This window comes from Myxocyprinus asiaticus, chromosome 1, assembly GCF_019703515.2.
Source record: "Myxocyprinus asiaticus isolate MX2 ecotype Aquarium Trade chromosome 1, UBuf_Myxa_2, whole genome shotgun sequence".
NCBI classification, from domain to species: domain Eukaryota; kingdom Metazoa; phylum Chordata; class Actinopteri; order Cypriniformes; family Catostomidae; genus Myxocyprinus; species Myxocyprinus asiaticus.
Window position 1 is genome coordinate 37,995,208 of NC_059344.1, and position 20,269 is coordinate 38,015,476.

The window sequence follows — 20,269 nt, forward strand, 5'->3', positions numbered from 1 at the left end:
GCCATTGTTATACACAGCCAATTGTGTCCCATACATATTGAATGTTTTTCACAATTTTAGCTATGTTAATTTATCATAAAAATAAATAAATATATAAAAAAAAATTTGAAGATTTATATTGCATCAAATATCCTCTTTGTCACTGATTCTGATCTGTCAAATCACATTTGTACATCATGTCTTCAAAATGGGTCACATCACAACACTAATTTTAAGGCAAAAGATAAAAACAACCAAATGACATATTCATTGTTGATCTAACCCAACATCCCTATCATAAAAATCTTTCAATGTATGCTGTAAAAACATTATGATAGTATTTCCATCCATGAATAATTGGTTTAATCAAAATGTCCGGTGATTTTGATCCACTAATAACATGATTGTTATAGCAGGAGTGTATGTTTGAGTATTTCTCTTTAGTGATTTATGCTTTTTAGAGTCCTATAACTCATTTAGGCAAGAGAGTTAAGTAAATATGTAATAAAATAAGAATAACAATCTTGAAAGCAAAGGTTATTTATATGTGTGAAACTGGGAGGGGTACGGTTGACTTTCAGCAGCTTGAAGGCTCATTGGTCTGTGCTGTACACCAATTCCATAAAGAGTTAAAGAGTTTTGCTGAGCCATCACAGAATGCTATCAAAAACCTCTTTCAGTACAGAGGCCGCCCGCAGTTCCTGGTCTGTTCTGTTACCCAGATTTTCTTAAAGGTGAGATGATGTCTGACCTGATACACACTACTTTCTCAAATGTTTTAGAAATGGTGTACGTAACTTACTTAAGTACTTAATGGTGTACATCATTTTGGGATGAGTTTTATGAGGACTGTTTGGATGAGTTTTATGACAATTTCATATATGTGGCATATGCAAACTGCATGGATGTGTTTTTGAGGATTGTATGGATGTGTTTTATAAGAACTGAGTTAGTGTGTGATTCAAAGCAGAGAAATGTGTTCAATCATTTGTAAGCTAAGTTTATTATGAAAAATAGAAATGAGGAAATCTTTGTATTCTAGAAATATTTACAAGACATTTGTGCTGCCTGTTAGTGCATTTTAGAGTACTAATTTACAGTCTTCAGTATAAAATACCTTAAGCATCCTCTTGCGTGCATGATTTAAGAGTATGCAAGGTGTTGCAGCAAGTGTTGGGAGTAATCTTTTATCAGATACTTTTATCCAATGTGAGGAACAGTCACCAGGGGTTATGTGCCTCGCTCATTAACACAATGGTTATGTATCACGGATAGTGAGAAAGAGAGGAGAAAAATGGATGGTAAAAATGTATTTCCTTTTCATTTGCAGTGCTGGAATCTCTTTTTGAGTTTTGAATTCCTGCAAAATATCAAGATAATGTCAAGACAACCTAATACGGGTGATGTAGCAGAGTTGAGGGAACATTATGCGCTAACATTTCAATAACCCTGAAATCCGAGGCTTCAGTCAGTCCATCACTCAGCTCAACACTACAGCAACGTTCCACTTTTAGATCTTGAGGAATTCTGGAAATATACATTTTGAGAACTTATTTAATCAGTGTATTACTTTGAGACACGAACTTAGCATAATACTTAGACTTTGAGAATATTGATTATTGTTATTGAAAGAGAGGGAAAGAGGGACAACAACTAAGAAACTGAAGATTCTGATGAATCAACGTCTCAGGCTCTTTGCTTGGGATACACCACTTTGGATCATTTTACACACAGAGATCAGCTTTCTGCTTCACTCATATTTATGTCACACACAGCTAAATAATATAGGCAACACATACCTATGGATACATACACCAACATACTGTATACAGCTGTCAGTTGATATCGTTTTCTACTGTGCTTGCAAGACAGCACTGTATTAATATTCCTTCTATAGCTCTGACCCAAAGTAAAAAACTTCTGCAATCGATTCAGCCTGAACCGCTTAACATTCATACACCATTCAAACTTTACTTTTGTAGATAATTCCTGCCTTAAGTTTGCTGTCTTTTAGTTTAGGCAACTTTATTCTATACGTTTTTTTTTTGTTTTTTTTTTTGGGAAATTTAAGATTGATGTTTGAAAACCTCCCATTGACTTACATTTTGAATGTGAAACATTGTATCACTGTAACAGACAGTGAAGACGCCATTGTAATATTTACAGACTAAATTGTGATTGTGGTCTTTTTTTGTCTTTTTTTCTTACATCTATTTATGTACACTGCAAAGACAGCACAGATCCAACATTTCATTTACACACAACCAAATCTTAAAAGGCTAACGTAAAACGAACACTATTCTTTTGTGGCCTTGCAAGCACTGTTAGTTATTTCCTTTAGGAAATGCAAATCTAGTTTTTTTCCTCCAACAAGGCTTACAACAGGATTGATTGTATTAATCCATTAGCTAAAACATTTATAAATAAACAGAAAAAAATAACAACTGGTTGATATCCTTGTATGTGATGTTTGGGGTGTTCTCTGTGTGCTATGAATGAGTGTGTAATTTAGTGTGGAGGACTGGCAGTGATTGAGATGTGTGAGTGAATGTTTTATAGCTACAGTTTACAGTGTTTATAGTAGTTACTGTTGAGAGCAGTACTCAGTGGCTGTAACTGAGTAAGGGGTGTGATCAGGGCCATTGCTAGTGGGGTGAAAGTTGGTAACAATTCTAGGGGTCCAGGGGGCCCCACAACGAATTCTAAACTGTATTTTTTTAATAGGAAAGGGGCCCAGAGCTATATAGAGTCAGGGGGCCCAGAATGCCTTGCCATACCCTGGGTGTGATCCATGATGAATGCAGCAGAGAGCAGAGAGGAGTTTTGATTTCTGCATGTAGAGGGCAACACTGAGACCATTGAGTAGTTTTGTCAGGTTATTTTTCTCCAACATTAATTGCTTTGGGCTGAAATGATTCTACTTTATTGTAAGCCAGCCCCTACTTCAGGGCTTCCTGTAGGCATCAGTCTAACATACTGGAGTTGACCCTCACCAAAAAACAAAAAACAAAACAAAAAAACGTGTAGCTGAATAGATTTGTCATCTGCTCAATGTGTGTGACATGAAACAATGTTTAAGAAAATCAGACGCATATGATTTTAGTGTTGAGTGTGCAAAATCTGATTGATTAGCTGTATCTCTCTATCATCTCCATAGGGAAGTCTCTCCACGTTTTCTATATTTCCTGTAACAGAACACAACAGAAAGTCTGTCACCATGTCTGAGTAAGTCTGTAAACTTAACTGGAAATCTCACAAACACAAATACACACCAACACACAACTCTAAACCTAAATTATTGAAATATTTTGTCTTTGTTCTAAAAATCACGGCAGAAAAAAGATGACCTCAAGCCGCCGGCATAATCTCAAGGTAAACTGAAGCATTTAAGGTTTTACTGGATTGTGTGCTTTGGTTGCCCTTGTCACTTTTTTATTGTTTGTTGTAGAGTTTGGTGCTGGCAATAGCAAAGGATCTGCTGATAGCTGAGGAAAAGCAGGCAGCAGAGGATAGAATTCAATATATGGAAGAGAAATGCCCTGCTCTCTCTCTCCCAGGCTCTGTGCAAGAACTACAGGTGTGCGCGCGCGCACACACACACACACACACACACACACACACACACACACTCAAGTGTCCTAGCAAAGTAACTAGTGTAGTTCATCACATAGACAATGTTTGACAACCAGAAAGTGGCATATTGTCCAAACACTTTCTGAAGCCATTGTATGTGACTCTATGAAAGTAATCGAAACTAAGCTGATAAATGCAGACACCAGGTAGTGTTATAGAGATATCTAAAACATCTAAACATTGTGGTTTGCTGATGAAAGGTTTCTCCTCTGTGTTTAGGATCTGTGCAAACAGCTCCATCAGAAGATCGATGCAGTGGATGAGGAGAGATATGACATGGCTGCCAAAGTAACTAAGAGTGACAAAGAGGTTTGTTATCCAGAGTTTTTGTTCTCTCATTCCTCTTCACATTTTGTGAGTGTAACAGTTTGATTTTCATCAAATTGCATTGTGTGTTTCTGTAGATTGATGATCTGAAGATAAAGGTTCAGGACCTGAAAGGTAAATTCAAGAAACCTGCTCTGAAGAAGGTGCGCATGTCTGCTGATGCCATGCTGCAGGCACTGCTGGGCTCCAAACACAAGGTGTCCATGGACCTGAGAGCCAACCTCAAACAAGTCAAGAAGGAGGTCAAGGAGGAGGTAAGCGCACTACTGCAGTCAATAAACCCACAAAGGGTCTACTCTGTATAATGAAAGTAGATTTGAACCAAAAGTTTGAATATTTTCAGGACAAGTATATTTTTACTTAATTAATTTAGTCAAATAATCTGTGTTAAAAATCAGCCCACAGAGCAGTACAGTGTTAGTGTAGCATTCACTCTAACGTCAAAATATTAATACTGTGTCTTCTTTTAGGATAAGGAGGCTGTGGGTGACTGGCGTAAGAATATTGAAGATAAGGCTGGCATGGGCGGCAGGAAGAAGATGTTTGAATCCGAGGCTTAAACCGGCAGCCATTTCAGTTTTGGAGCTGTTGTTTTCTGATGGACTTTCTGTTGTTGCTGCTGCAAGTTTTGCTGTCAAAAGGTGCTTTTGCATCCAAACTAAACATTCACCAAACCAGAAGTAACTAAACTCATCGTTAACATTCAGTCATGTACAACATGAAGGACTCGTGGACTCACCTTTGCAAATAAACATTTGAAAAGAAACTGGTGTCATCTGGTCTGGTCATTCCTCATGTTCCTTATTCTTCTGATCATTTCTCACATTCCACCATGATTCTCACCCTGCTAACTAAATCAATCATCCTCATGCCATTTATCATGGCTTACTGCAACACCATTATCTCTTTCTCGTTACTAACAGAAATATTTATGTTACATTTTTTCAGCAGCAGGTTTTATATCACTTCATTGAACTAATCTCATCAATTGTGTGGCTTTACTGTATATACACACACACAATGACACACTTGTTTCCTAAGAATGGGGTCTTCAGAATTTCTAAATGGTGTACTGTACCATAGATTTCTACTGATTTTTTATAAAGCTAATCATAATTACTATAGACCATTACAAACCCGAAAATAATAATTTTTATGCATTTAGAATAAAAACAAAGCATTGTTTAATCTATGTATGGATCATTTTTCCAACTGAGGATGTCCCAAAAATGCCCTCAAAGGGAGATTTTGTCAGATTAAGCTCATGTCTGGGAACAACTTGATTTATAGTGAAAAAGGAGTTACATTTTGGTCTGTTCTCACCCAAAACTGATCATATCACTTCAGAAGACATGGATTAAACCACATGAGTCATATGGATTCCTTTTATGCCACCTTTATGTCCTTTTTGGGGTTTGGAAGTGAATTGCATTGTGTGGATATATTCGCATTATAACTCCATCAAAATATCTTCGTTTGTGTTCTGCAGAAGAAAGAAAGTCATAGAGCCTGAGACGGCATAAGGGTAAGTAAATGATGAAACAGTTATAATTTTTGGGTGAACTATTCCATTAAATTTGCTTTCCAATCTGAGCTCTTCTGCTGTCCTTTTTCTTTCTCTATATTTAACTCCATTGAATAGAAAATATACTGAGCTTCATACTTTTCTCTCAGTCCATCTCTCTTTCTAAATCTGAGGAGATCTGTGGTGTAAATGAAGTATATCTGTGTGTACTCTGCTTATTACATCTAAGCAGTACTATTGTTTGAATGTTAAAATGGTTACAGGGTGCTGATTACCCACAGGAAACTCTGAAATGTGACTGAGAGGACCTGTGGGGTAAGTGACTAGAACAAAAGTCTGTGTGTGTGTAACCATGTTTATACTACATTGTGGGGACCAAATGTCCCCACAAGGATAGCAAAACCTGAGAAAACCTACCTTGTGGGGACCAGCCGGCGGTCCCCATGAGGTAAATGGCTTAATAAACATACTCAGTAATGTTTTTTTGAAAATGTAAAAATGCAAAAAGGTTTCTGTGAGGGTTAGGTTTAGGGGTAGGGTTATGGTTAGGGGACAGAAATTATCGTTAGATCTGTATAAAATCCATAAAATGCATGGAAGTCTATGGAGAGTCCCCAGAATGATATAAAAATATGTTGTGTGTGTGTGTGTGTGTGTGTGTGTGTGTGTGTGTGTGTGTGTGTGAACAAATGTCCTGAGGTATAAGTGATTTATAGTGTGACTATGCCAATTATACTAACATAAAACTGTTAAAATAAGACCTAAAAAACTATAAAACTTATTTTGGGCTTTAATATGCCACAAATGGCCAGTTTCTTTCATCCTCACTGAAAGCCTCCCTACATTTATTATAGCTACGCCCTAAGAATTATTTAAAGTATCACTGGTACATGTAACTGCAATTCTGACAGGCTAAATGACTCCAAATGAAATAGTTAAATATTTGATAGCTTAAATATGTCATTGAATACATAATGAAATTGTTATAAAACCTGTAAAATCCTTAAATTAATAATTAAATTACTAAATAAATAAATGCCCCTTGTATTTCATTTTAGCACTAGTTAGCATCCATTTCCATTCTAGCATTACCTTTGTGTGTTTGTGTGTGTGTGTGTGTGTGTTCATTTTTTTTTTTTCAAGCACGAGCTTCGTGTCTTTTCATTTTTAGGGTTACGAGTATCAGAAAGTGAACGACAATGGGTGTCACAAGCCTTTCAAAGTAGTATAACTTCTTTCATAGTGAGCTTCACTCTATTTTATATACAGGTTCAAATTAAGTCAACATTTTGGCTGGCAACTTCATCTGCAAGAGTTAAAAGAAATCTCTTACTGTACCAAGCTCAGCTCGTGCTTAGATTAAAAATCAACCCAAAGAAAATTCTAAAATGAAAATGGAAGCAAACTAGTGAAAAATTATATACAACGGACATTTAATGATTCATTTAATGATTCAATTATTAATTTAAATATTTTATAGTTTTTTTGTTTTGTTTCATTATGCATTCAATGATTTATTTGAATATTGAAATATTTATTTAATAATTACATTTTGAGTAATTTGGCCCTCCATAACGGACTGACCGATTTACCACTTGATTAATAATTTCCGCCATGTTCAATTAGAATAGACAACTTTTTTTTACTGTATAATCTTCTCAAGCAGACCTGCCAACATTCAGAGGAGTTTGTAGAAATATTGAAATAGTGCATTATTATGGCAATTCTAAATAATATTTGTGAGGTTTATATGCAGAAATGTAAGTTAAAAAGTCTGCAGAATGTGTAGAGGGTTGAAGGTTTGAGTTACCTTCTTTTTTTTTTTTTTTTTTTTTGCTTAACACTGTTGTTAGCACAGGTGGGAAAACACACAGATTCCAGTAACAGCAGTGATACAGAGTTACATCTTTATGGTGAGGTTACAGTAAGGCTCATTTGGCAATTTTGGAGGGTTAAATTTGTAGGAAGGTTTGTTTTGTTATGTTTTCTGTCAGGTCAATATTTTCTTTCATATCTTGCAGTTACAGTAACTGCTTACAGAGAAAGAGTCTCCTGTTTGCCTGCTTTTTTGTAAGACAGAACACAGCCAACGGTCCCCATCAGAAAAAAATTATAATCCTACTAAATATCTTAATGAAAATGTAAAAATGTAGTGTGTGTGTGTGTGTGTGTGTGTGTGTGTGTGTGTGTGTGTGTGTGTGTGTGTGTGTGTGTGTGTTTTGGGTCAATTTTCTGCTCAAAAATTAGCCAAAGCGGACAAAACCATCCTTTGGGGACATTTTGGGACGTCCTCATTTGGAAAAACGATCCATAAATGAATTTAATTATTGGTAACACTTTACAATAAGGTTCCATTGGTTAACATAAGTTAACAACATTAGTTAACATGAACTAACAATGAACAATAATTATTAAGCATTTATTAATCTTACTAAATGTTAATTTCAACATATACTAATACATTTTTAAAATCAAAGTTGTATGTGTTAACATTAGTTAATGCAATATGAACTAACATGAACTAACAATTGTTTTTTTTAATTAACTAACCATTAACAAAGATTAATAAATGATGTGACAAACATATTGTAAATTTTTTGGTTCATGATACCTAATGTATTTACTAATGTTAACAAATGGAACCTTATTGTAAAGTGTTACCAATTATTTTAAAAATTCTAATAATGCAGGTTTAGCATTAATTCAAAGTAATTATTTATACAAAACAACCGAAGACTATGGCATGTCCCCATTTTGATAGCTGAGCTACTTTGTGTGTATGTGTGTGTGCGCACATGCGCTAGTCTGGTGATTGTTGGGGAGAGCGGGTGTTGAGAATTGAAATCTCATTGGCTTAAGGAAAGATCTGTTTCCTTAAAGAGAATGGAGAACCCATTTGGGAAGACTATATAAACCCATTTAATGACATAGCCTCACACGCTTTACCTCTAATCCCATCAGAATTCCCTGCTGAAAGGTAAGACTCTTTATTATTCTGTCCATTTCTGAGAGCTGCAAAAGTACTGGGGTTTATCACTCTAACATTAGAGCAAGTAACAGATCTCAATAACAGGCAAAGTTTGTACACATGCTGAGCAGCCAGTACATCAAAGTAATACCAGGCAATTATACCTGATAATTGGCTATGATAGCTGTACATCAGTTCTGTCTGGAGGAAGTATTGTTTGATCCTATTGAACAAGCTAACATGCTTTAGGGATTATTGGGGTATTCATTTTATCACCCTATTGTCTCATGAGATATTAATTCAGAAACAATTATATTGATTTCACTAGAGAATATTGGGAGATTTCTCCAACAGAAGAGCAGATTTACAAATGTGTCAGCATGTACACACTCATCAGCTGGAAAATGAGAGCACTGAATCATTTCATCAAGAGTTGCTAAATATGATATACACTTTTTACAGTAAATAAGTGTTGATGATTTAAAAAAAAATATTTATTGAACTATTGAGATTAATAATCAGCTTTTGGCAGCATTGTAATGTCATTATTAAACCAGCCTTTTGTGCATATATTTGGTATTGTTTGGAAAATTTGGTATATAATTATTTCAATGTAAAAGTATATTAAGACTAGAATCTCTATATTCTATATTCTGTAGAGTAAGATATAACATGTATATAATCTCTATATTCTATATAATAGAAGATATTCACAGAATCTCTTTAAGCATCTCTAGGTGCAACTTTCTGGTTTCAGTTCATCAGCACTTTTTGTACATACAAAGCACTTTTATTATAAAACAGTACAAATCACCAATTATTTCCTTTGCAAATACCTGATGATATATCCATAGTGAATTTTTATATAATTACATTTGGCCCCAGCTCAGTCCACATTCAGTCCAAAATCCTTTTTTGGCAAGAAAAGCCCTAATAAATTATTTTTTGTAAACAAGTAGAAAGTATGTCTGCCATTGTGGAGGGTTTCAGCTGTTGTGTCTGGAAGCGGAGGAGATTCCTCAAGAGGCAGCAGGTCGTCTCCCAGCTGTCTAGATCTCCTATATTGGGTGTGTGTGACCTCCTGCGACCTACAAAGGAACTCCAAAAAAGAGCACAAGACAACTGTTCCTCAAATTTAAACCCTTAAACACCAAACACTTTTGTGGGTATTGGCACTCTCACACACATATGCACCCTTCAAAGACCCTTTATCGGTCACACACACACACTATCCCTGGCCAAATTTAGACCTGCTGCTTGGCTGACGACTGAAGGCAAATTGTTTTCATTTGATTGAAAGCAACAACACTCCTCTTCCTCCACCCACAGGCGTCTTCACCTTCACAGGGGTCGCCACAAAAAACGGCCAAGATGTCTGAGTAAGTATTGGTAACATCATGATCTTTGTGTTGTATGAAAGTGTGAGTAGCCACATACGTGCAAAAGACTATATACATTAATACTCAGAGTGAATGATAGCATCACTCAATCCTGCACTTTTCAACTCAGTTTATACGTTTAGCATCAACAAGCTGCAAATAGGTAATAATTGAGCATTTATTTTATTTTATTTTTTATTACAATGGCTCATACTAGAAAACGGATCCATCCAATTCTTTAAAAAGCCTGGTACATTATCTGGAGTGCATCATAATCTCTCTGTTTCACCCATTATAATCATCATAACAATCAATGGACTGATGAAATGTTCTGTGCTCACTGTTTACAAACATCTAATTCTGACAGAAAAAAGATGACATCCAGCCGTAGGCACCATCTGAAGGTGAGGTCATCTCTTTCTTCTGACCCATGAGCCATCAATGACTCACTTACTGACTACTGTCTGTGCTTCTTCTCTGTCTTTGTGCTGCAGAGTTTGCTGCTTCAGATCGCTCATGGGATTTTGGAGGAAGAAGCAGCTGAGGCAGAACAAGAAAAAAAGAAATACATGCAGGAGAACTGCCCTGCTCTCTCACTGCTGGGAAACATGCAGGAACTACAGGTAAAGATGCAAAGAATCACAGTTTCTTCAGTGGAACACAAAAGGAGATGTTAGGCAGACTTACATCCTCAGTCACCATTCACTTACATTGTATGCAAAAATGCCTAAAATCTCCTTTTGTATTCCAAAACACGGTAAGTAAATTATGACAGAATTGTCATTTTTGGGTGAACTACTGTATCCCTTTAAACTAAGAACTAATTACAGATACCAACCAACCAAAAAAACAAACAAACAAAAAAAAAAAAACATTTGGATACACCATCTTATTCCGTTACAGTTATTGCTGAGTAACTTATAACCATGCAAGAGTACAGCTGAATGTGTGATGAAAAAATATTCAGTAAGTATTTGTATAACACAGTATAACTGAATGAGTAACTGTCAGTGTATATGTGTCTGGTTGTGTCTTTGTGTGTGAAGGAACTGTGTAAGAAATTGCACCAGCAGATTGATATCGTTGATGAACAAAGATACGATATGGAGAGCAAAGTGGCTAAGTCAGACAAGGAGGTACTTAAGGCAGTAATAATTGAATTACAAAATTTATTCAACTTCTATGTTGGCATTCCAAAAGCATCTCTTTTTCCTTGATCTCTTGAGATTGATGATCTGAAGATAAAGGTTCAGGACCTGAAAGGTAAATTCAAGAAGCCTGTTTTGAAGAAAGTGCGCATGTCTGCTGATGCTATGCTGCAGGCACTGCTGGGCTCCAAACACAAGGTGTCCCTGGACCTGAGAGCCAACCTCAAACAAGTCAAGAAGGAGGTCAAGGAGGAGGCGAGTGCACACCATTACCCTTTCAATGCCATATACAGGGGCACATGTAGTGGAATGTGGTCTTCTCTCTCTCTCTCTCTCTCTCTCTCTCTCTCTCTCTCTCTCTCTCTATTTGTATAAATCACAGTCTCAGCACTTAATTAATATGGAGACTTTTAAAACAGTGCAAGGGAGTCAAATGGTAAACATATGTCATAAGATATTGAATGAATTCTGAAAGAGGACAAAGTAAAGGAAAAGGCTTTTAGTTTAAAAAAAAAAAAAATGCTGCTTTTTCTGCCACCACAGGAGAAGGAGTCTGTAGGTGATTGGCGTAAGAACATTGAGGATAAGGCTGGTATGGATGGCAGGAAGAAGATGTTCGAGTCTGAGGCCTAAGTCTCTTTCACTCCAACATTTTTCCATTTCCATTTCATGAATTATTGGGCTAGTTTGTCCTAATGTTTATAGTTTTCAAGGTTTTAAGATAGATTTAACATGTGGTAATAATATCTATCATGTGAAGTGATGTTAGAGTGTTACAGAAGGTATTTATGAATGGGGGTTTTTGGTGTATGCGAGGGTTGGATAATTTGTTAAAGATTAATCTGATTTGGGGTCTTAGCCATTAGAACCTAATAAATTGACAGTAAAACCAATTTTAAGACTTTAAAAGTATTACGAGAGGAGTTTGCTGGAAAAATAAAATGCAAATCAAAGAGTCAAAATGTTGTTCTGTTGTTTTTACGGCAAACATTATATGCACTTTTCCATGTACCTATCACACTGATTAAGTGATTTTAAAAACTAAACTCAATTCCCAAATATCTGTTTCTGAATTTGTCAAAGGAAGGAAGGAAGGAAGGGGAAGGAAAGAAGGAAGGAAGGAAAGAAAAAAGGAAGGAATGAGGGAGGGAGGGAGTGATGGATGGAAGGAAGGAAGGAAAGGAGGGAGGGAAGGAGGAATTAAGGAAGGAAAGAGGGAAGGAAGGAAGGAAGGAGGGAGGGAGGGAAAGGAAGTGAAGTGAAGGAAGGAAGTAAGGAGGGAGGGAAATAAGGAAGGAAAGGAGGGAAGGAAGGAAGGAAGGAAGGAAGGGAAAAGGAAAGAAGAAGGAAGGAGGGAGGGAATGATGGATAGAATGAAAGAGGGAGGGAATTAAGGAAGGGAGGAAGGATATGAAAAAGAAAAGGAAGGAAGGATGGGAAAGTAAGGAAAGAAGGAGGGAGGGAGGGAGGGAGGAAGGGAGGGAAGGAAGGAAAGAAGGAAGGAGGGAGGGCAAGCGGGAAGAAAGGGAGGAAGGACGGAAATAAGGAAGGAAGGAAAGAGTGAGGGAATTACGGAAAGGAAGATTGAAAGAAAGAAAGACAAAAAGAGGGAGGGAAGGAAGGGAAAGGAAAAAGGAAGGAAGCAAGGAAGGAAAGGAGGGAGGGAGAGAAGGAATGAAGGAAGGAGGGAGGGATGGATGGAAGGAAGGAAAGAAAAAAGGAAGGAAAGAAGGAAGGAAGGAATGAAAGAAAGAAAGAAGGAAAGGAGGAAGTAAGGAAAGAAGAAAGGATGGAGGGAGGGAAGAAAGGGAGGAAGGAAAGAGGGAGGGAATTAAGGAAAGAAAGACAGAAAGAAAAGAAAGATGGTGAGAATGAAGGAAGGACAGAGAGAAGGAAAGGAAGATTTAAGGTATACGGTAATGGTTTAGAACCCATGAAATGCATTGTATTTTCTTCCCTCTAGAGTTGGAGGTGTGTTAGTTAAAGAAATGATGAAGCCGTTTAATTCTGACAATACTTTTGTATACATCCTTCATATAAACAGACACTCCTTTAACATACTGTAATACAATAATCTACTGAAGTCCATCAAAGCTAGAATAATTACACATCTTCAAATAATGTCCTCTTTGATATTTATATTGTTTTGACTCACCAGTGTGTAGTGATTGTTATTATAATTACTTTAATAATGATTCTATTATTCCTATTATTTTACTAAGACTATGATTCACATTTAGGTTTGAATCATAATGGAGAATGATACATCCATTCACTTATCACATTATTACCTTTGGCAGTTAGGCAACAGGTAAACTGTGCATATACTTATTCTGCAGCAAGGCACAATCTAAAGTGAGTGTTTGACAACAAACAGACTGTTAGCAGTCATGCAATGCTATTGTTTTGGTGTGTGTGTGTGTGTGTGTATGTGGTATCATCTTACTTTCCCAAGGGGCCGTCACATGACTGGTAAGCTTTCTGCTGATTGGAAAATAAAACTGGAAAAGACAGAAGCCAGAGTTTAAAAGTTCTGAATGAAAAACACATGGAGAGAGAGCGAGAGAGACAGAGGAAGGGACGGAGTGGAACAGAGAGAGATTGACTAAATCCTGCTCATTGAAAGAGGGGGGAGCACATTCACACCCTTTGGAGGACTCACAGGAAAGGAGAGAGAATCAGAATAACACACAGTCAGATATCATTGTACCCTGCATGTCTCTTCAGTCACACCAAGGCTGCTGGGTTTTCTGTGAGTCGAGCTCCTGTGAAACAGACAAACATGTCCAGCTCAATCCTGCGACGACATTCCAGCAAATTGGGATTAAAGGACCTCCAAAGGTAATATGTTTTTCCTTTGTATGTTTGTGTGTAAATGTTTGTGTGTTTATTTGTGGCCATTTGGCCAGAGGTGTTGTTTTCGACTGGTCGACAGAGTGACATTTTATTTGTATTTTTTTTTTCTTTATGTACTGTAGATTATCACCAAATTCATAAAGTTCATGCATCTATTTCATGAATCTTGATTTCTAAACCTAACCTAATCTTGACTTTTAAACTTTAAAAAGAAGGTTCAATACAAGTTAAGCTCAATCGACAGAATTGGTGGAATACTTTTGATTACCTCAAAAATGTATTTCGACTTGTCCCTCCTTTTCTTAAAAAAAAAAAAGAGAGCAATTCTGGGTTACAGTGAGGCACTTACAATGGAAGTGAACGGGGGCCAATCCTTAAATGTTAAAATACTCACTGTTTCAAAAGTATAGCCACAAGATGTAAACAATATGTGTTAACATGATTTTAGCGTGAGAAAATCGCTTAATAAACTATTCTGTGTAATGTTACATCCAATTTTACAGTTTTGTTGCTATGAAGACATATCTCCGTAAACTTGTAAACCTGCAAAAATGATGATTTAAACAACTTTACAGCTCAAATAATACACAAATTATTTTTAACGGTTGAATTAATGTGAGTGCTTTAATAGAATTATAAATTTCACATTTCTGCCTTTAAACCCTCCAAAAATTCGCCCCATTCACTTCCATTGTAAGTGTCTCACTTAGCCCTTTTCCACCGAAATTGCGATGGTTCTCGTGCCGAGCCTGTGCTCCGCTCCACTGGTTCATGGCCGGGGCAATCTGGAGACTATCGTAAACCGGCCGCACTTTTCCACTGACCTGAGAGCCGAACTGACCTGAGAGCTGAACTGTATTTTTATTCTCATTGAGTATTTTTTCCTTTGCGATCTCTCTAGTTTATCTCGGATCTTCATAAATACCATATCGCAAGTAGAGCACTCGTTTCGTCGTGTTACCTGAACGCTTTTTATGTCTGATAATTTTGTGGGTTTTTTATTGTTGTTAGAGTGAAGAAGTACTCCTTGCTGCAGACAGTAGCTACTGTTGTTGTTTGGGAAAACTTTACCATGGTGACGAAACATTATCCCGCCCTCCATCCCCTGACGTAATCAGTTCCTGCATAGAGACCAGCAAGCCTTTGGGGCTGGTGCAGAACCAGGTTTTCGGCCCCAGAACGACCTTTTCTGCAGTAGAAATGTGTGGAACAGTTCGAGAATTTGCACCGGCCCAGGAACCCGCACCCAAACCATGTCGGTGGAAAAGGGCTAACTGTAACCTACATTTTTGCTTTTATTTATTTATTTATTTATTTTTATTTTTTTACAGAAATGGAGGGATGAGTTTTTTGTGATAATCAACATTATGCCACAAATGTTGTCGATTGAGCTTAACTTGTATTGAACCCAGAATATTCCTTAGACTTGCTGATAGTGAAGATATGTTATCAATCAATGCTGTGTAGCATGCAGACAGTTATTAGTGTAGAGAGCTTTATTGGGCAGAGGTCTGTGGATCATTAGGGATCATTAAGTGGGAGTATGGGTTCAATCTGCTATGTTTATTAGTTCTTCAGCGGGTTTGGGGGAAGGGTTAAAATTCTAATAGGCTGCTTTGTGGTCACTCTGTATTTCTAAGAAATAGGTCAACGAATGCATAGACGTGGCTGCAGTAAGACCAAAATTAGCACACATAGTGGACTTTCAGAAAGAATTTAGAATGCTTTTATTTTTTTTGTATTTTTTTTTTTTTTTGTAGGGGGTAGAACAGGGGTTGAGGAAAATTATTGTGTTGTTACATAGTTTTAAGTGATGTTATCAGACATGTCTGTCCTACAGGATGTGTAGTTATAAAGTTGTCCCCAAAGCCTCCCCAGATGGTGACTCAATTCATGACATCATATGAAATGGCAATGAAAGGCTTCAATAGCTTCTTTTATTACTGGAATTTTCCTAAGGGTGGTGACATCATCTGGTAGTACCTCAGATCACCCCCTGCTCCAAATCTGTTGGATCTGTGATACAGAACCCCTCCCACTCTGCCCTAACGCCCTGGAGCTTCTCTAAACTGAGCTGGAAAAGCTTGACAAAGCCAACATACTGTTATTTTACAGGCTTGGTTTAGTTTTTTTCTTTTCAAAATTCCAGAAAAGTCCTAGAGCTTTCAAGATATATATCCACCAAACTTGGCACAGACCTTCAGGCTGCTGATCGGAATTACGGTTTTCACACAGCGGACTATAAAAAATCCCCAAAATCCCATAGACTTACACTGACACAATGTTCAAACAGGCCAAGACTAATCAAAATCCAAATGTAAAAAAAATGGATTATACTATCTTACATTTTTTTTGTCAAACGCAACAGTGACACTTCTTTCAAAAACAATGAAACAGTCTGGCAACCATCCACCTCCATAGCGTCAGCTCTGCGCTTTTGTTGTAAACATTTATTAAATGATAGTTAAATATATATTATAGTGATATGTTTGTTTCTCCCCATGAGAAGTTACCAGACTGTTTTATGTAGTTCTTTTAATGTTTGCCTCTTTACAGGAAGTCTGCATGGAAAAGTTATAATTCCCTGCCAGTGTGAACCCTGCCCTTCCTGTCCATCTTTAACTTGCTTCCTGTTCAACCCTGACCCTACCTTCTGTCGGATGACCCCTGAACCTATCATTACCATAGTTTTATTGTTGGATCAGGCAGGTTATCTGAAAGGTGACAGAGTAAGTGCAGCCGGAAGGTTTGCTTCACTGAGTCATCACAGTGGGATACAGTTGCACACAGCTGAGTGCAGCATCCACAGTCTAGCAATTAGGAGTCTGTTCCTGGACATTGTTTAGGCCATAAAAACATCATCTCACAGAGCATGTATGATAATAAAATCATTTGTTTAGGGTCTGTATGAAAGCTGCTAATCCCTGTGACTGATTGTTAAAACCAGTTCCCCCTGTCTGAAATATATTTTTTTGCTTACTATTTACTTTTAAAGATGGGAAATGTTGTTTTCATGATAAGTTTGTATGTGAGTAAGAGGTACAGAAGGCTATATGTGTATTATATAACCTTCTTTTTTCTGTTCTTAGCACCCAGGAATTCCTGTGATTTTTTTCTCACATCTGGCAGTTGCAGAATTAGAAGTGCTTTTTTCCAAACTATTGTACAGTATTCAAAATATTTTAATATATACATAAATATCTTGTCTGATATTCAAAACTCAACATCAGCAGCTTATGTTAACTCTTTCACCAGCCCAAGAGCTAGGCACAGGCAGCCAGCCTGATCTCATGTTGCGGCAGCAGGGGAATATAGCAGAAGGCAGGAGATAAAGTGATGGTTAAAATGAGCAAAGTTTATTGAATAATCTTAATCTTTGTCTCAATGCTTAGTCTGACTTTGTCTGACATGCACAAACTAAACAAGCATTAATTCCAAGCTAATAGAAAATAACCACTTCACAACATAGTCCGGTGACGCTGAAGACCTTGAAATGGAGACAACTCTTTATCTCTTACTTGTGAAGACAATACATCACACAACAAAAGATTAGACAGAAATAACAATGTATAACAAGAGCAAGAAACAATATAAAAAGGGAAAACAATTAGTTAAATTGAATATATAAAATGAATATAAAGAAATTAGTAAATATACTGTATAACAACATGAAGTACAACACAGATGTATTTTTTCTTTCTTGAAGCCTAACACACACTCAGCTTGCCATTAAAGACTCAGATAAGATAATTAGATCCATCATCTTGGAACAAATTATCTGCCAACAAGTCTGAAAAACTATGTGCAAGTGTACCTAGGAGAATTGTTGCATACAGTATACTGTATATAATGAATATTAGTATTAATTAGTAGTGTTATACTGAAGGAACACTTCACACAAAACTAAGAATTCAGTCATTATTTGCTCACCCTCATGTTGTCCCAAACCAATATGCTGCTACTTTTTTCAGAGGAAAACAAAAGGAGAAAAGGAGGCTTTTCCTCACAGCAGTTCATAGTGACCATGTCTGTTAGGCACCAAAAAAGGATCATAAAAATGCAATAAAAGTAGTCCACATGGCTTGTGTTATATATTCCAAGTCTTCTAAAGTTGCCAGAGCTTTGTGTGAGAAAGAGACCAATATTTAAGTTATTATTCAGTCATTGACTTTTGCAGCTGGATAAGTCAATAAGTTAAGAATGAATGGTTAAGTCCAATTTGTGAACCGGATCAACCAGTTCATTAAAAATTACCAGTTTAAAAAAAACGATTCAGTGTTTCACCGAAAAAACAACAATATACGGGTTTGGCACAACATGAGAATTTTCATAATGTTCATTTTGGAGTGAACTATTCCTTTTAATAATAATAAATTTTTGTGTGTGCAGGATCACTGCTCAGCGCAGTCTGGAGGATGCAGAAGAAATTGAGAGAGAACGCAGACGGCGTGCAAGAGCCAGTACCTCTACTGAGCCTCCTTCACCCACTGTGACCCCACAGGACAGCCCTCGCACTGCACAAACTCTGGACAACCAGTCAGTGTAAAAAAAACCTGAAACTCCAATCTTTGTCAAATACATAGAACAGAGTGTGTTGTGTGTTTGTTATGTTGCCATGGAATCTCAACCCAAGAGTCTGGGCCAACTTTCTCCGTCTTGCTCTTTGTGTGTGTTTGCATTTGTGTCAAGACCACACCTGCTCTTTTGGATTCAATCTGTGAGGCCTATTCTATTCTATTCTATTCCATTCTATTCTAACAATCTCAACTTTTCTAAGCAGGCTTCTTATATTTTTATTTGCATCTATGTGAGTGGCAATTCTGAAAGTGTTCCACTGCTTGATAGGGGTCAGAATAATATGGGACCATCATCTTTGGAAGAAGACGAAGGCTTCAGTGATTGGGCACAGCATCTAAGTAGGCGGAAACAGAGACAAATGGAACATGAAGATGTAGAAACAAATCTGAATGGCTCCCTTCACTCAACCACACAACTCCAGCTCTGTTCCAGCTCTGCTCAACAAAGTAAACTGCACCGATGTGATTTAAATGTGTATGACACCACCCCATATATACAGACCCAATCCCCCCTTTCACATCAGCAGAACCTGGTTGAGGATGATAATAGTGAAGACTGGGGTGCCAGAGAGTGGGAAAGAAGGAATAACATTAAGGCAACAGAAAGAGAGGAGAGAGAGAGCAGACGGTGGTGTGAAGAGGACGAGAATCCAGGAAGGATGAAAGAAAATCAGAAATGTGATATGGATGAGAAGGTAAAATATTTAAGTATATATTTGTCAGTGAACACAGTTGTACGTGAGTAGTTACTGTAACTACTGCATGTGTCTTCTGGATCTGTTGTTCTCAGGTGAGGGAAAAGAAGGCAGAGATGAAGATATCATACACTTCAACAATCCTCCTCCAACAGAATGTGAGACAAAACAGCATTAATGGACAAGACAGGAGGAGAATAAATCAATGGTGCTGACTTAGGCATAAACACTTCACAACAATAGTATACTTAAAGGAATATTCTGGGTTCAGTACAAGTTAAGCTCAATCAACAGCATTTGTGGCATAATATTGATAAAAAAATAAAAAAATAAAAAGCAGAAATCTGGGTTACAGTGAGGCACTTACAATGGAAGTGAATGGGGGCCAATTTTTGAACGTTAAAATACTGGACTTTTTCAAAAGTATAGCCACAAGACATAAACAATATGTGTGTTAACATGATTTTAGTGTGATAAAATCACTTAATAACCTTTTCTGTATAAAGTTATAGACAATTTTACAACTTCGTTACCATGACGATGTAATGTTATCAAACCCTAAAATGACAAAAATTACAATTTAAACAACTTTACAGCTCAAATAACACATTTTTATTATTTTTATTACAGAGTTTTAACAGATGAATTAATGTGTGCTTTTATAAAATTATAAGCTTCACATGTCTGCCTTTAAACCCTGTAAGTGCCTCACTGTAACCTCGATTTTTGCTTTTTTCAAAGATAAGAAGGGACGAGTCGAAATTGTGGTAATCAACATTATGCAACACATGCTGTCGATTGAGCTTAACTTGTATTGAACCTGGAACATTTTTTTATGTGGAAACTTGTGTTTTTACAGCATACAAGGGTTTCAAACTCCATGTTTGAAGTATTGCTTTGTGTAATTTATGTTGTAGAAAATGGTCTCTTGACATAATTTAACCACAAATTGAAAACCGCTAAAAGCTAGAAATTCTTGAGGAAACCCATGGCTCAAAAATGCTAATTCATTTCTGGGTTTTAAAACTTGAAACTGAACAGTGAACAGCTCTATAGAGTTGCGTGTAACTCTTTATTTTACAGTGTCCGTGTTACACATATTACATGTTGTTCTTATTAATTACTATTGTAATAACATAACAATATGTAAGTACAAGAAGATCTACAAAGTAATTACACAGT

At 36.8% G+C, this 20,269-nt stretch overlaps 3 protein-coding genes across 5 annotated transcripts in view; all 3 read left to right on the top strand.

Moving 5' to 3' along the window:
- The first annotated feature begins 638 nt into the window (after positions 1-638).
- On the top strand, positions 639-4,703 carry LOC127431829 (troponin I, fast skeletal muscle-like). The gene is made up of 7 exons (XM_051682455.1): positions 639-713; positions 3,137-3,204; positions 3,315-3,351; positions 3,428-3,556; positions 3,832-3,921; positions 4,017-4,193; positions 4,410-4,703. The coding sequence occupies exons 2-7, from the start codon at positions 3,197-3,199 to the stop codon at positions 4,497-4,499; spliced, it is 531 nt and encodes a 176-aa protein (XP_051538415.1). The 5' UTR covers positions 639-713; positions 3,137-3,196; the 3' UTR covers positions 4,500-4,703.
- Positions 4,704-8,364: 3,661 nt separating this feature from the next.
- On the top strand, positions 8,365-11,917 carry LOC127431901 (troponin I, fast skeletal muscle-like). The gene is made up of 7 exons (XM_051682580.1): positions 8,365-8,441; positions 9,762-9,811; positions 10,179-10,215; positions 10,306-10,434; positions 10,858-10,947; positions 11,038-11,214; positions 11,503-11,917. Exons 2-7 carry the CDS (start codon positions 9,804-9,806, stop codon positions 11,590-11,592), a joined length of 531 nt encoding a protein of 176 aa, XP_051538540.1. The 5' UTR covers positions 8,365-8,441; positions 9,762-9,803; the 3' UTR covers positions 11,593-11,917.
- Positions 11,918-13,542: 1,625 nt separating this feature from the next.
- LOC127431214 (non-muscle caldesmon-like) overlaps positions 13,543-20,269 on the top strand; it is a 28,888-nt gene continuing 22,161 nt past the window's right edge. The window contains exons 1-4 of one of the 3 annotated variants that reach the window (XM_051681572.1): positions 13,543-13,800; positions 18,205-18,357; positions 18,661-19,087; positions 19,183-19,295. In XM_051681572.1, the coding sequence (XP_051537532.1) occupies positions 13,742-13,800; positions 18,205-18,357; positions 18,661-19,087; positions 19,183-19,295 (752 nt within the window). In that variant the 5' untranslated portion in view covers positions 13,543-13,741. The remainder of the gene's footprint in view (positions 13,801-18,204; positions 18,358-18,660; positions 19,088-19,182; positions 19,296-20,269) is intronic. The other 2 variants (XM_051681652.1, XM_051681726.1) reach the window with 2 other exon arrangements.